The 16,898-nt window shown below is 33.7% G+C and overlaps 1 protein-coding gene across 4 annotated transcripts in view; it reads right to left on the bottom strand.

Annotated features, from left to right (window-relative positions):
• Positions 1-4,734: 4,734 nt before the first annotated feature.
• The window catches only part of LOC148946287 (mediator of RNA polymerase II transcription subunit 15-like), a 105,444-nt gene continuing 93,280 nt past the window's right edge, over positions 4,735-16,898 (bottom strand). For all 4 annotated transcript variants that reach the window (XM_089097927.1, XM_089097928.1, XM_089097929.1 and 1 more), the window contains exons 14-16: positions 13,473-13,688; positions 7,735-7,894; positions 4,735-5,325 (exon numbers count right to left, since the gene is read on the bottom strand). In XM_089097927.1, the coding sequence (XP_088954053.1) occupies positions 5,144-5,325; positions 7,735-7,894; positions 13,473-13,688 (558 nt within the window). In that variant the 3' untranslated portion in view covers positions 4,735-5,143. The remainder of the gene's footprint in view (positions 5,326-7,734; positions 7,895-13,472; positions 13,689-16,898) is intronic.

The following is a 16,898-nucleotide window of genomic DNA, read 5'->3' as shown; positions in this document are numbered from 1 at the left end:
TGTCACTGGTCCATTGGCTTAAAAAGTTGATTAATTGGGTTTATTCAAAGTCTTGAGTTCCTTAATCTTGCTTAAATTTATATCAAATTCTTAACGAACAGAGTGCCTTTAGAGTTTGTAGTATGCATAATAAATAGAGTATCCATAGAGTGCCTTTTGCTTAGTTCAACAACATAAAGGTTTTGACTTAATACTCTAAGCTGTTCCTAAAAAATTGCTCATATATTCTTTCGGTAACCATGAATGCACACAGTGTTTTGATTTAGTTCAACATCCTCATAAATATTCCCTGAAAGTTTCACCTTATCCTTAGCCTCAGAAAAAGTAGTAGTCGTGGCTCTCGTACTAGTAGCAACAGTGCTCATATGCATATGGTCCCTTTTGGTGGGTTCGACATCTCCCTCAATATTCCCTGAAGGTTTTAATTTAATATTTTAAGCCGTTCTTAAGATATTACTTCCATGCCCTTTCAGAAACCTGCATGTATATAGTTTGTTTTGATTTAGCTAAAACTCTCCCTAAACATTCCCTGGATGTTTACCTTAATATCATTAGCCTCACTACTTGTAGAAATCGGTAGTAGTAGTATGCAGACAGTCTATTTTGGTTAGTTCAATATCTGCCTCAACACACCCTGAAAGTTTCAACCTAATAATCTAAGTCATTGCTTGTAAAAGTGTGCTGGGATTTAGCTCAACATCCCCCTAAATATCTCCTGAAAGCCTTACCTTATTACCCTTAGCTTCAGTTTTAGTAACAGTTTTAGTGGTAGTAGCTTTGTTAGCAGTATGCACATAGCAACTTTTGTTTTTTCAACATCCTCCTGAACAAAACTTGGAAAGATTCAAACTAATTCTAAAAACAGTTCCTGTGGAGCTTATGGTACGAAGGAGGTACTTAAACAGAACTCTCTTTATTGAAATTTTTTCTTCTGTTGCTTTAAGCTCCACAATTACGATATGAAGTTTCAGACTTGCCATGTCAAGTGACATACCATATTTTTGGATAAATCTTTATTCTGGTTTAATCAGGAGAGAGGAATTGACGACACGGCTATGACGAAATTTGCATGTGAATTTTTTGAATTGTGTGCTATCACAGATACTTAAAAAAACATTATGGCAAATTTTTATTCCTGTTGAAGAGGCAAAAAGTATCACAGACGCATCACAGAGTCTTTTTGTTATAAATTTCATTCTTGCATTGATCCTATCTAAGCCGAATGCTTTATAATCCCCCCCCCCCCAAGGTTCCAACAGTTCTCAGTATTGTTTATGATTTGCTCACCTCATCGGTGAAACCTCACCTCAAAACTTACTTTGACCTTGTCCAGTCGTTTTGACTCGTATGAAGCCATCCTAGCATGTGACTTTAAAATGGATGCTAAACATTTTTCAGAACGCATAGAAATACTTCTGAATGTCCTGACATGTCGCTCTTTGGATGGAAAACCAACAACTCATGCTTAAGCTTTTAATTTCCGTCGCGTTTCTAATTTAGATCATGTTATTCATCTGCATACCTTTAAGCCATCTCTTTTGTCATTTGACACTCACCAGCAAAAACACGGCTTCTTGAACAAATGAGTTGTTTAACGTGAGAATCTGGAAGAGAGCAAACATAGTATTATACATTTCTACACTAGCTAATTTTTTACCACCAGCCTATATTCTTTATAATCTCTTACAGTGTTCTACACACGTTAATGAGAATAACAAGACAGTTAGTGATAATTGCCAACGTATTATTTGTTTTATGAAGCACAGAGAAGAATTAAGTCTGGCGAAACCTAGAGTTAAAGTTAAAACTCGAATTATTTTTTTATATTATTGGATCTTGATTTAAAAAATATAAGAAATTAAGCTAAATTTTGGCATCAGATTTGGGTTTAATATGGCTGACCTAAACGACATTTTTTTAGAAATAAATAGTAGATTTTATACATTATATTATATTATTATATATTATATTCTAAAAAATAGTTTTTTTTTTAAATAAATAGCTCAAAATAGTAGAAAATGAAATGTCTTTCATCTCGCCTCCGTCAGATTCTACGTTTCCAAGACCATAAAAAAGGATCAAACATTGAGATCTGTCACCCCTCTGGGAAATAGATTGGCTCTACCACATTGAATGTCTAGTTTTCTTCAAAAGTAAAGTAGTACTTTTGCTACTGATTTTTTTTTAGAGGGGAGGAGAGGGGGTTCAGCTTCGGTTTCATCCTAGTATTGTATGCAGTACTGGCCATCGTGTTCATTATTCTATTCTCTAAATGCTTCTCCTAAGAAATATCAAAATCAAGATTATGCTCTTGATAGTGACTCTTTTAACCATTTTTAGCTTTTACATTACTTATTCCCTCCTTTTAATAATATTTAATTCAATTTCTAACCGAAATCACAATACTCGTCTTTGTTTTTTAAATTTCTTAAATAGGTAAAATAGAAAAATACAAATTTATCAAATTTTTTGGAACTAAAAAACTACAAGTTTTTTCAACTGAAAGTAAGAGGAAATGTTAAAAGGGAAATCGAACAGAAATTGTTCCGTATATGAAGGAAACTGTCCTATCATCAATCCCTCGTTCGTTATGTTAAGATATTAAAGTTCTTTAAGGATACTCTCATTGGAATCCAACAGCCCTTGTGTTTGAGCAGTCTTTCTTAAAGAATTGGGACAAAAAGTCAAATTTAGTGCGAAGAGTGAGGGATAGAGAAAGAGACAGTCCCTCTTATACAGGGAATAGTTGTTGTTTGTTTCAAATTTTAGCGTTATTCCTCACTTTAAGTTGAAAACACTCGTTTCTATTTTAATTTCTTATAATTTTTCAAATCGTCCAGATAAATCCCCCTACCCCTCTCCCGTATAAACTTTTCCCTGGAAAATTTCCTCCACGAAAAAAATTCCCACCGTGAACCCCCCCCCCCCTAAAAATCAATATATTCCTCAATAAAAAATTCTATATCGCATATCTTACATTACTTTTCCAGTAGGGGTCATGCCATCCTCTGAGGCATAGATATCTCACCTTTCAACTATTCTGAATTAAATACCAGACTAAAAATTTCTATCGGATGTCTCTTAGAAAAAGTAGTGTTCTCCTTGGGAATACAAAACAAATAAGCTAGTTACCCTCCTATCTTTTTATCACTTGAAAATTGGCTAGAACCCTCTCCTGATCTTCTAGAACCATTGGTTCAATAGGATTACCTTTTGGGAAAACAAAACAAAAAACACATCCGTGATCCTTCAATTGAAAAAAACACAACGTTTATAAAGATAGGAGCTTGAAACCCCTGTAGTAAGGTTCTCTGATATGCTGAATCTGAAGGAGTAATTTACGTTAAGATTGCTTGATTTTGGGGATGTTTCCTCCCTTTTTCGAAAATCGGGCAAATTTTCTCAAGCTCGTAATTTTTGACGGATAATCTTAAACTTGATGAATTTTATACATTTGGAATAAAGAAAAAAACTAATTCTTTTGAAGTATTAATTGTTTTCGAATTCCTTTTTTAGAGTTTAGGCTACTATTGGGCGGAGTCACTTCTTATGTAGAGTTCGTTACCACGGATTGCTTGAAAGTTAATGGTTATGTTTGTTATCGACGCACCCCTCTTGGAAAGGGAATTCCATAAGAAGGAGTTTGTCTCCTAGTTTATTTAAATTAGTAATTTCTTTATAAAAACTTTTCCACTTATGCCGTTATCTTTTAGGCCGTTATGCGCTAACATTACTATTTCTATTACTTTCTTTTTTCTTTCTGCTCTCTTTCTAATTTCTGTTTCTAATATTACTACTTATTTCCGGGCTTTTCTTCCACGGCTAGCTTCCAACTCTAGGTTGATGTTAAGATTAGTTGCTTAAATATTACTGGTAATGGAGGATAATATACCCTTAAAGCTTTGTGCCAATTATTTTCTGCTTTTTGTGATCATTTAATTTTCCATCGTTCCAAGCTTCTATTCATATTCAGTATTTTCGTTTCAGTAAAAAAAAAAAAATCACCTTGCTGTCGTATTAGGAGGATATTGCATAAATTTGTAATAAACGATGTTTTGGCAAAGCTATTGCGGCGAGAAAACAACTGTCAGATATCAACGAATAAATCAATTTCCACCTTTCTACGATCTTTAATCCTTGCCTCTTTCATTCATTTTTTTTCTCTTTCTCACTTTTGTATCGATTATTCAGTGAGGTCGAAGAAAATTATTCTTATTTTTCCAACTAGGATTATTGGAACCCATTTTTAATGCTCAAGGAAATATGCATCCAGGTGAAATGTAAAAACTTTTAAAATAAAGTAGCTTGGATAATCAAATCGAAGGTACAGTTTTTTTTTTTTTTTTTTTTTTTTTTTTTTTTTTTTTTTTTTTTGCTCTCTTTCTTATTAAATATAATGCAAAGACCACAAAACTCAAAAATCGAAAACTATCAAAATAAATCGATCTTCCCAGGAAAAATGAGGCGCTCCTCAGTTTATGTAGCAAAAATTCAAAAAGCAAAGCATATGAGAAGTATATTTAATAGATTCCATGAGGGTCAACTGCAATAGAAAATTCTATTTAGTATATTTATTTTTACTTTTTCTATTGAGTACCTTGACTAAATATCTATGTTAAATAATATATTTAATTGATATAGCAAATATATATTTTATTATATTTATATTTAATGCTAAAGAAAATAAGAGAAAAGAAAGAAAAACACCTTCTTGCAATTACTTATATATATATTTTTATTAAGTTAACCGATTAAGTCTAAAAAATATACTCAATAGAAAAAGTAAAAAGAAATATACTAAACAGAATTTGTGTGCTATTTAGTATATATATTTTATGTACACATATATCTCCGATAGAGCGGACATCCATACCAAAACATTTAACCGGTTTCATTGTTTCTATCACTGTTCTTTTTCGTACTTACGACCAACAAAATTGAGTAACTACTCAAATAACCTGTTAAGGAGTATATTTCACATTACCAAGGTTGAAGAGATAAAAAGTACATTTGAAAAGCAATAGCAACTAGAAAATACAGGAGATAATTTAAAAAAAACATGGAAGGATCCTATGTTTCCACATTACGGTCAATTTCCACTTTAAAAAGTACATGCATACACCCTACTCCATGCTCAATACAATTACATCCCGGCGAGTAGGTTGAGCGTTGACGAAATGTGATCTCCGAGATTAGACATGTTGCAAGCCTGTCTAACAGCCGACTCCCAAATGCCTAAGAATTGTGACAAAGAAAAGTTGTACTGAATTCGCGATATTCTGGCCTCCATATTTTGAAGCACGCGCTTTTGAAAGACATTTGACTCTGGAAAAAGAGGAAAAAGTTATTTTTGCATTCCATTTCAAGGTATAGAAAGATACAAATATTATCACATCATGGGAAAAGGTTGTATAATTGTACTCCAAGAATCAGTATTTGCGACCAATTTTCAGCTGGTAATTTTGTAATATTCTTAAAAAAAGAGAGAAACCGAACGGAGTAAAATCAAGAGCAGGAGGTCTTCGAACCAAAGCTGCTTGGCCAATTAGAAACAAGCATTACCAAGTTTACCGACTTACCATAAAAACCCACTTAAAGATCAACATATAAAATTACTGAACCTTTATTTCTTAGGCTGTTACAAAAAAATAATAAACATGTTTATATATTTGTATAGCCTATATATTATATGCAATGTTTTTTTATATAATGAGGTCGATTGGAACCATAGAATTACAGATTGGGAGTCTCTCCAACACCCCCCCCCCCCCAGCCCAACCAAAAACACAAGAAAAGGGAAATGAAATGTGTCGCTTCCAGGCCGTGGATATAAAGTCTACTGCAATCTGCTGGTTCTTTACTTCAAATCCATACAGCAAAATAATGGCCGACTAAAACGAAAGTGGACAGGAAAGGTGTATTCTAATAAACTCAACGTTTTGGTTGACTCAGCTCCCACTGAGCCGTCTTCTGATCCCGCTGAGCTCCCATAACTCAGCTCCCACTGAGCCCTCTTCTGCTCCCACTGAGCTCCCACAACTCAGCTCCCACTGAGCCCTCTTTTTGGAAATCCCAACAAAAATCACTTGAAATACTGCTGAATGGGGCATAAGTCATTCTTGGTGACGATGCATTAAGCCGATGAACCACAGCTTGTAGTATACTGGATCTGGTCAAGACTCAATACCAAATGCCCTTTTCCGCCCAAAAATGAAAATAAATATTCCAGTCATGTTACTGACTAATAACAAAACTCAAACAACAAATCATATACTACTAAGAGATTTGTAATGTTTTAATTTTCTTACAATTTCGTTCTTTAACAAATTCTTAGATTATGATTTTGAGATTTGAGATACGATTTGTAATTTGTGGTTTATACAGTATTCCTCATTAATATATTCAAGCCTAATTATATTTTCTAAGTTGTTTTGTCACTTTTTTTTTGCGTTCGCTGCCTCTCGGACAGTGTTCGTATTTTGAATTTGATGTAACTTAGCTATAGGAAGTATTTCAGGTCGTATTTATCTCATAATTAACTTTAAAAAGAAAAAAATTCCACAAAGTGAGCTTTTCAAAGAAGAGTAAAGACCTACATTAAACCACAAATGAGTAGAAATAAAGTGAAATAAATTTCCAACTAAACAATACGCAAAACATATTCATAGTTTTTTTAATCCTTCGGCTGCATTTGGGCAGCTTTTATATGGTCAGATATCCGCTACAGCATTTTGCAGCCCTTTTATGGCTAAGTAATAAAGTTCCCTGGTTTATCCAAAATTTTAAATCCTTTGATTACCACAACCAAAGTGACGAAATAGAAACTACAGGTGATTCTTCTGGTAATAGAAATACCAATTTTCAAGGTTTAAAATCTAATTTCAAATTCAAAAATCGATTTTGTTTGACAAGTTTTAACGATTTCATGACATAAACAAATGTCAATTAAACAAACTACCAAAAATTTCAGACATCTTGTCCTCTATAGTTACTACTCCTTCTCTCGAGTTGAGGCTGAAAATTGACTCTTGACATATATTAATTTTATTTATGACTCATTTTAATCTTGAAGCAGCACATATTGCTGTAATATTTTTGTGTTGCTATCTATTTTTTTTATCCTTGTTTTGTGTCTTATATGCTCATGTTAGCTCCAGGTATTGTAGTGAATAAATATAGTCTATTTTTTCAGTTTTTCTTACCCATTTTTTAGTTTCTTTCTTGAACATTAAAAAAACAGAAGTAGAAACCCATCACCAATTTCATCCACTAAAAAGGTGAGACTGATACGACAAGCTCGGATGGGGAGTTTATCCAAAGTTAGAAAAGGAGTATAACAGAATGCTGAAGACAACTACTTGTAATATTGATGGATTAACAGCTCTTTTAATCTCCTGAAATCTGTTTCACTATAAGCAGTCAGGGGTGGATCCAGGATTTTTTTTTTTTTTTTAGGGGGAGCGCAAAATAGGTTGATCCGATAAACTTGCGTTAATTAAGTAAATTACACTATTTTAGACGACGGTAGGGGAGGTGCCCCTCCTCACCCTCCCCCTGGATCCACTACTGTAAGCAATTCTAGTGAACACTAGACTTTTGATGTCACAAAATCGATGTCCACAGAACACTTCCCGTTAAAATAGCACTTTTGATACAAAAAAATGTTCCAGATAAGTATTAAGATTTACGAGAAACTACTGAAAAATTAAGGGTTATAATCATTGAAAATCTTACCATTACTCTGATCTGGCAGTTCAAAAGTAGGAGAAGAAAATGGGTAGTTCTCTGGTATTAAAACTTCAATATCGGGTAGGCGTGGCAAACATTTATCAACCAATTTGCAAATCACGGGTATCCCTCTTCTACCAATAGATGGCTCATCGAGGAATTCAACCTGATTGAAAAAAGATTTTGCATAAATCATCTAAATTAAATGAATAATATAATATGAATCAAGAAAAGGTTACAGCTTATTCAGGAAAATTTCAGAAATGAGAATACCTCAAAGATTCCCAATGAGATTCTTAAATGTTCAAAAGAAAGATTAAAAAGTTAAATGTTAAAAAAAAAGTAAAGGTAAAAAGAAAGGTTATACAACGTTAGAAAAATATAAAAACGTTGTTTTAGATGGCAATAGCTGGGTTTTAATCTTATCGGGTTTTAATAAGGTCCATTGATTAATGTATTAATCTATTAGACTTACAATCAATAATATAACGTATAATTTGCCTATGGTATTAATTGATAATCCTAACTTTTTTTTAGGATCATTTTTAGTTCGTGACTTCTTTAGAAAAACAAAAGATAAATAAGAAAGAAAATCGAATTTTCGCCTACTTTGCACAATCAAATAAGTATTGTCTGTTTTTACGAAACGGATTGAAGTGTGCAGCCCATAAATCTAATGAAACATTTACTAAATTTGAGGTATAATTCTTTTATAGCATTGAAATTCGGGTAGCAAGAAAAGTGTGCGGTTATTTAAACTTTATTTTCTGCTTTTTTCCTTTTCTGTTTCGTCACTTTTCTGAAAAGTGACATTCGTTCATGACTGCAAAGACACTAAAGACAAAAGATACTGTAAAGATGCTACTGTAAAGACAAGGGAGCTAAAAAAAAAGAATAAAAAAAGCTGTCGTCAAGATAATTGAAAAACTATCTATAACAAATAAACTATCAAATATGTCTTGAGTTTAAGTCTGGCAAATTTAAGCTTAAATCTGGTAAGTTTAAGCTTAAGTCTGGCAATTTTTTTTCTGTTATATCATTGACAAAAAAGAAGCATAACCATACAAAAGGTTATGAAGCTCAATTCTAAAAAAAACTAAGTTGTTTTTCCCTCAGACAATCAAGGATATTAAAATCATTAACATGAAATAATTCAGGTTCCTGAAAAGGCTATACAAACTTTCTAATCCTCGAAAAATTTGGATTACAAGAACAATCCATCACTTGGTTAAACTGTATAAATTATCACAATAAATAAAATATTACTATCCTAGTTCAGTGTAGGGCCTTTGTGTTTCAGGATCGAGCGATAATTTTCTGTATCACTGTCAGCAAACGTTAATTTCCGATCGTCAGTTGTCTAAACAAAAACAAATATATCCAATAAATATTAATCAAGGAAAGTATTGAGAATGTTCTTAATATTAATGTTCCAACACCGCTCTAATTATTAAGAGTGTTCTCAAAAACACACGGGCGAGTAAAATTCATAATGTACAACAAAAGAGAAGGTCATACAAAAAACCAGGTCTAAACGCAGCTTTAGGTAACAGTAGTGTTATCAGTTCAAGCTTTAATGAAGAAAAAGAAAACTATAAAGTTCATACCGTAGGTGTATTTGCATTAAGTTAAAGCTTGCCACTCTTAAGATCAGGCATTGCAAAGAAAAGAAAATAGTCGTCACCAAAGATCCGAAAATTTCAACAGAATCCCAAAGAATATTTCAAGACCCTTGTCTTTCGTTCCCCCTAAGTTTAATGATTTAAAAGAGATATTGTCAAATACATCCATAAGGACAGCCAAAATGAGACCCAACCCACCCTCAGTGCATGGGGAGTTTACCTCCGTGCAGTTTTCCCTTCCGCTTGCATAACAAATTTCAAGAAAAAAAGAAGTCAAGAAAGTGATATCTATAAATGCGTGTATTAAAGTGCTTGTCACACAAATTCTAGCTGAATTATCAGAATTGAAGTATATAGATTATAGATTGGCTTTGAAATGAAGATTAAGAAAAAAAAAAAATTTTTACCTGAAATATTAGGAGCAACATTGAAACTTAAAATGGGGCTACCTGCTGATCGTAGACTGGGTTTAACATGAAGACTACAGTTACAAAATATTAGGTACAAGAAAAACCTGAGCTTTCGAGCCCATCAATCATTTAACACGACCAAAAAAAGAAATAAAATAAAAAGAAAATGGTTCAAAGACAAGTAGGCCTACAGTGCTTATGTCAATTAGAATTACCATTGAATATTTCTTAATCCTCCGGCCTCCTAAGCCTCCAGCCTCCCCTTAAGCCTCCTAATCATAGACGGGGTTTAACATATAGGAAACTAGAATGATTGGAAACTAAGGCAACAGTCCAACATTTCATATGTTCTCTAACTGATTTCCTCCAATTATGTTACATTTAACTTTTATTTTGATCCCCACCCCCACCCATAAAATGTTCTCTTATCCAAATCACAGTATCAATTTTCATTTGATTTTGTTCGTTTTATGTTTCAATGTGACATTATATTTCACGATTTACGTTAACATAAACTTACTTGTTACGGATTCATTGCGCATAATTTCTTCAATTATGTTTGAAAAAGTAGCACGGGTCAGTAGAGGTCACTTTTTTTTTCTTACACCACAGGCTAACTAATCGATCACCAGGTATGCTTCAATAAACTTTCAAACAGCAAAATATTTCGGGGCAGGTTTATTTGGATGTCAATTTTTTACACATTCGATTGAGTCGAATTATTTTTTTTTAGGTACTCTCTAAGCTACCTTCTCAGCAGGGACCTCTTTCAAAGAGGACACGTCTTGTCGCATGCAAATCCCCCCCCCCCCGGAAGTTGGTTAAACTGCATGGCACTGAAGGATACCGTAGTGGGAAGATCCCATGTAAAGGAACAGAAGATCAAGGCACATGGACCACGGTCTTTGCAAGTTGACAGAAAGGAGTGGCTTACCACCGTTAACTAATTAGCTAAGAAACTATCATTCTAACAAATATGAATACCAGGCTCAAAAGATCAGAGTGAAAGTGCTGCCATGTCTGGAGAAATCGATGACCTTATGAATTGATATTGATTGATATTGAATTTCCTACCATATACTGGGAAAGAGACGACCATTATAGGCGTAGGACGACTCCAGACGGGATGAAAACGCTCCAAATTTGAAGTTATCCTCGACAAAAATGCCCTTAACATTAGAACACTAAACACCTGGACATTGTGCAAGCCTGGTAAAATCGTTCCCCTTTTAGCAGAATTGGAAAAATAGAAGTGAGACATATTCGGTCTGTCCGAGACACATATCCCTCAAACCGGAGAAGAAACTATTCCTGAAACTACTTTTCTGTTCTAAGGACACACAGACAGCATCCATCGACAGGATATCGGCTTCATCATTTCTTCTACTGCAATGAGGGCATCGATCCCATTCATTCCATCATCAAAAAAAAAAAAAACACTATTCGTCTGAAAGGCTCCGTCAAAACGCTTACAATCTTCCGGATATACACACCAGATTCTGCCCGAAGTGAAGAAGATTGAAACCATTTCTATTTCCAATAACAAAGTTTTTTATTGATCCAAAGATCCAAAGTCAAAGTTTTTTGATGATCCAAAGAGTCCACTTGACATGCTCCACGTACATGATGCAAGGCAGCAATAGTTCCTGCACACAAATTAGGATTGCAAGAACTACCTCCCCATATGCCTCACGAGCTACCAAAGAATTCTGACGAAGGTTCTTCTGCAGAGAATCCAAGCTCTTAAAACCTCCCTCTTAGGTGAATATCAACTTTCGACCAGGCAGCTCGACCATTGACCATACCTTCACTGTAAGACAGCTGATCGAGCAATTCACTGAGTTCAAATCAGACCTATACTAACTTTTTAGTGATTTTCGACAGGTCTTTGACGTAGTCTGGAGTAAAAGTTTGTGGCATATTCTCAAGTATTGCGGTGTCCCAGATGAAATCACAGCAATATGTTGTGAATATGTGCGGCCAATCCAGAAGCCAAATTCTAACCCCATATGCTCTCTCAAATAAATTTACAACGTCGTCTGGCATCTTGCAAGGATGTGTTCTGTCACCACTCCTGTTCAACCTGGTTCAACACGCCGTACGATCGATAATAAGGGCCGAATACAAAGCGAAATGGGTGGAGCCCTCGTTGACAAAGTTGAATATGCTGATGATTCCGTTCAGATGGCTACTGCCGCATCATAACTCTAAAGGCAGATGGGCTGCCTCACACAAGTAACGAGACCGTTAAGTATGCAAGTAAATGCCACCAAAACGAAAGTCAGGATAATGTCTTGGTAGTAAGCTAGAATACCTTCTCGCCACAGCCATTGACGGCTAGACAGTAAGAAAAAGTCGACCGCTCTATCAGCCTTGGAGTCTCCGAAATCCTCAAATTTGCCATGCCGCCAATACCAAATGCTACCTAGTTGTAGCAAATTCCAACTTCAGAGACTCTCGAATATCTAGGAATGCGGCTACCTCTACAATCCGTTGAAAGTTCATCTCTTCAACAGACTGATTGTGCCAATTACTGGATACTGGTGTGAGAACTGGACCCTAAAGAGAGAAAACAAGCGCAACTTCCTTGCGTTCGAGATGCGGTGCCTACACCGTATTGCAATATCAACCTTACCGACTATGTCACCAAAAAGGAGAGGCGAAGACGGCTGGAATACCCTTGCGCGATTCTTGATAAACTAAAACGACAAAAAGTATGGTGATTTGATCCTATTAGAAGAAAAAATAACCCTCCTACCGTTTCCTAAAAAAACACACTCAAAGAAACAATTGACTGACAGTGGTTAAGATCTCTCCATCAAGCACTGGTCCATGCCTCGACAAAAGGAGTGGCCCCAAGATGTCCCAAGAGGATGGGCAGGACATAAGTCAGATTTAAAATGAAGACATTTATGGTCAAGCTAATTCCGCTTTAAAATACTTAAGAATTGATTTTTCCAGAACTTATAGCTATAAATATTTATTTTCCCAGAAATTGAAGTGTTATTCGCAATTGGAAATAATAAACATTAAATTGAAAATTAAATCTTATGAAGCGCCAAGATGCTTTATTTAGCAGTCTATTTTCTATATGGTTCTATTTCATCGATTCCAGACAGGCAAAATAGATTGATGAGAAATAAAAGCCACATTAAGACATTTATTTGCTGACAAACCATTTGTAGTAAAACAGTAGACAAACTACGAGATGAATCGATCAGAAAATCACTTCTAGCTTCGAAAAACTTGTCAAGCATAACAAGTGACACTGGAGGGAGGGCTCTTTGTGAGGTCTTTTCCACTAGCTTTTATATTCCAACAATTACTTACTTTGCTTGTAAAATATTACTTGAAACAGCTTACAGCGTTTCAACCTTCTCAATTTTGGCACATCCTTGGTTTTCATTAAAGTAGTCAATAAGTTAGCCAATAACCTTACTATAAATTTTGACAAGGTACGGTATCCCAACCAACAGCTTACAAACGAGTGGAGCGTAATTTTAAAGAGTAGTAGTCGTGAATACCGGACTGGCCAGAACATATCACCCAAAGAAGGAAGAGTTGGGTCCATGGTCAAATTATATAATCAGTTATATATTATATTATAATAATAACTTTTTTTATATATTATGTTTATATAGATTATATTTATAGATTATATAATAATTTGTTTTAGTTTAAACAAAATTAGAGTAACAAAATCAGGACTTACGACAAATTTCTTATCAAAGGTACCAATTTCTTTAGCCAAAACACTCCGTGCGATTTCAATTGGCTCCTCATCCTCCTCTTCTTCTTCTTCAACATATCGTCTCTTCTTGGGCGCCAAAAAATCGTACTCTAAGTCTATTTGTTCAGTGTTGGAGAGCGTTGCCACTACTGGTCCAAAAGTTCTTTTCAAAGTGTGGTGTATATAAGGTGATTTGATCTACACAAAGAGAAACAGGCATGAAAAAATTATAGCTTTTGCCATTGCCAAAAAAACAAGGCTATTAATTTCTTGACAGAAAATTAGCTCAAAATATTTTAAAAAATTTATAAGATAGGCACGTTTCCTCATAGTTAGAAAGGGGGAGTTAATTGTCTTCCTACTCTCCCACATTTTGAGGCAGAAAGAGGTAGAATAATATCCTTGCTAAGTCTAACGCAGAACAAGAATAGGACAATACAAAAACGAGCAGAATTAAAAATAGTTCAGAAACTACAATGAATGAATAAATTAAACATTGAACCGAAGAGAAATTACAAATTCAAAGTTAAAACGAACCTAAATCAAAACAGATAAGAATTGTGCTGTCCTGCCGCCGAAACTCCTTAAAGGCTTGATCGCCATTAGAGCTTTGCAAAAACAAGTTTTATTGCTTCAAATATTAATATATAAGTATAGCTTATCTAAAAGGAAGGAAAGGGAGAAACATTGATAAAATTAATGTATTATTAACAAAAGAAAAAAACGACATAAAAACTAGAAAAAACTAGAAATGTTGAGTCATTTTCAAGGGTTCAAAAGGGGCTTAAATCTGAACTTGAAAGACCAGCAATTATTATATTCATAAAGAGCATATAAAAAAAGGCATCGAGTGGCTATCAGTTTTCTGTATATTTTGACTGAGTCGATTACAAAGTAAAAATCGATAAAAATCGTTGTTATATTAAAATAGTAAGATTAATATGATTGTCAAAAATATTATAAAAATAAACAAATATCAGAAAAATATTTATTATATAAAAAAACAATGTCTCTTGTAGAGGTTTGACTAGCATTTGCAATTTTTAAAACGTTTTACAATCCCTCTCAGTTAAACACAAATGGCACTTGAACCTTTGGGGGAATATGAAGGGGAAAGGTATACCAAAAACTAACAATGAGTTTGAATTTCTGTTCGTTTTAAGTTTGACTTCATTATTCACGGGAATATGCTGTATGTGTTTCTGCATTTACAGTACCCTGTGTTCTTTTTGAGTTTGAATTTTCAGTAAGTTTCTATTTTGATGTTTTTACATCCTGAGCAATCATTTAATTTTCATTAATACACAAAACATCCGTTTCAAAATTTTTAGACGATACTTTTAAGTATGATGGTTTTATTCGATTATCTAAAAAAAACTGAAATTAAATTTAAAATTGAAATTAAAACTAAATTTAATATTTTGTAATAATCAGCTTGGTTTCAATATATTTTATTCTAGTAGGAATTAAATTTTTCTCTTTTTTGTCAAAGAAAAAAAAAATGCCGCCTTCAAAACAAAATAAAAAAGAATGATATTAAAACTGAAAACGAGCAAATGTGCCGAAGCAGAATAAAGAAATGAAACCTAAAACAAAAATAGAGTAGAATGAAGAAATAAAATCCCCCAAAAAGGAGCAAAATAAAGAAAAAAACGTACCAGCTTAATTTGTGGAGGATAGTCAGACATTCAGGACATTCAGAAACTAACCACCTTAATTTTATTGATTATAATCATTCTTAATTAAATAAGTATTTATGATAACCAGATTTTCTTAAATCAGCATTTAAGGTTTAATGTACTAATTTTTTTATTAAAACCGATGTTATCTATGGTTAATGGGCGGATCCAAAAGGACACAACAAAAAGAAAACGAAACGAATTTTTTTTGGTAAAAAAAAGATAGTTTCGTAAAAAAAAGATTCATAAATACCTCGTTTTTTTCGGGAAGTTAAAAATTTTCATTATTGTATGCTTTCGTCAATGCCCAATAATTCAAAGGTGTGTGATTAGGCAAAATATTACTAGGGAGAGGGAAGACTTATAGAATGATCTTACGAAGGAGTTTTCAGGTTTTTTCATATAAAAAAAAATTACCCCAGTTTCAACACTTTGTAAAATACCAACCATGGTCAGTGTTTATTACCACTATATTATCTTAAATCAATAATTTAGTTTAAATATACTGGTCTTTTTGAGTTTTCCAACAGTAAATGTATTGACTAGCATACCAAGATCTTATGTTATACCACTTTTTTTTATTCCCAGCATGCATGTAATCTAAAATTTTAAGTTTATCTGGCAAAAATGGATTTTTCCGCTTATTTTTTGACATTACACTAATATATAAACAAAAGGACCTAAAATTAAGACTGGCAAAAATTAGCATAGCCTAAAATAAAGGGTATGTACTAAGATCAAATGCCACAACTCTACTTAGAAACAACTTTTTTCTTCGATATATATATATATATATATATATATATATATATATATATATATATATATATATATATATATATATATATATATATATATATATATATATATATATATATATATATATACATAAATAGACCCCGGCGCCGCGCCGGCGGATCGACCGAACGCCGCCTACGAGCGGCCCGGTCGACCGCCGCCGAAGTTTAAACGCCGCTGAGGTGCGCAGGCGTTCGGCCGACTTGAAATTAATTTTGCGGAAATTCTTTATTGCGTCAACCGCAAAGTCGGAGCTTTTCCTTCTCGTGTGGTTTAGTATTTCGATTTTGCTGATTAGAAATCAAGCAGGGCTTGCACTATCCCAGAATTTTCGGGTATTTCCTCGAAAATCTATGCGTCACCCGGTTCCCCGAAAATCACGCAATCACGGCGCCACCCCTAGCGATTTATCACCAGTGACTTCCCTGCCAAATATGACTTTGCATACAATAATTCTTCATTACACTCTTGTTCGTTAATTTTCGTCTCTTTTGTTACTTTGCATAAAAACCAGACAGATGCAATATGGAATTGCAAATATTGCAATATACACAGTTCTTCATATGTTGACAAAAAAAGTATCGTCTTTATGAACTGAGTTTCAATAATTTCGAATGCAGTTTCCCAATCGCTATTTCTTACATCATTCGTTGTAAAGAATTTTATTTTCAAGCTTAATAGTATTATAGAACGTATTCACTACTATACAGCTTCAGCCTTCAGTTGGATTTTGATTTTTGAAATTGATAGCCGGCATATTGTTTCGACAGATGAACTGTATGTTTGCAGAATTGTTTTTATTTTGCTGTTTTTATATTAAATTTTCTTAATGTTTAATACTCAATTGTTGAACGCCTGATAGATTAAAGAAAATACAATCTTCTTTGTGAAAAACTTTTACCCCCCTCCCCCCAAAAAACCCCTTCTATCG

This window comes from Artemia sp. Qi Xiang Cuo, chromosome 12, assembly GCF_049724085.1.
Source record: "Artemia sp. Qi Xiang Cuo chromosome 12, ASM4972408v1, whole genome shotgun sequence".
In the NCBI taxonomy this organism is placed as follows: Eukaryota; Metazoa; Arthropoda; class Branchiopoda; order Anostraca; family Artemiidae; genus Artemia; species Artemia sp. Qi Xiang Cuo.
The sequence above is the reverse complement of the archived record's forward strand: the minus strand, read 5'-3'. Positions and strand labels throughout refer to the sequence as shown.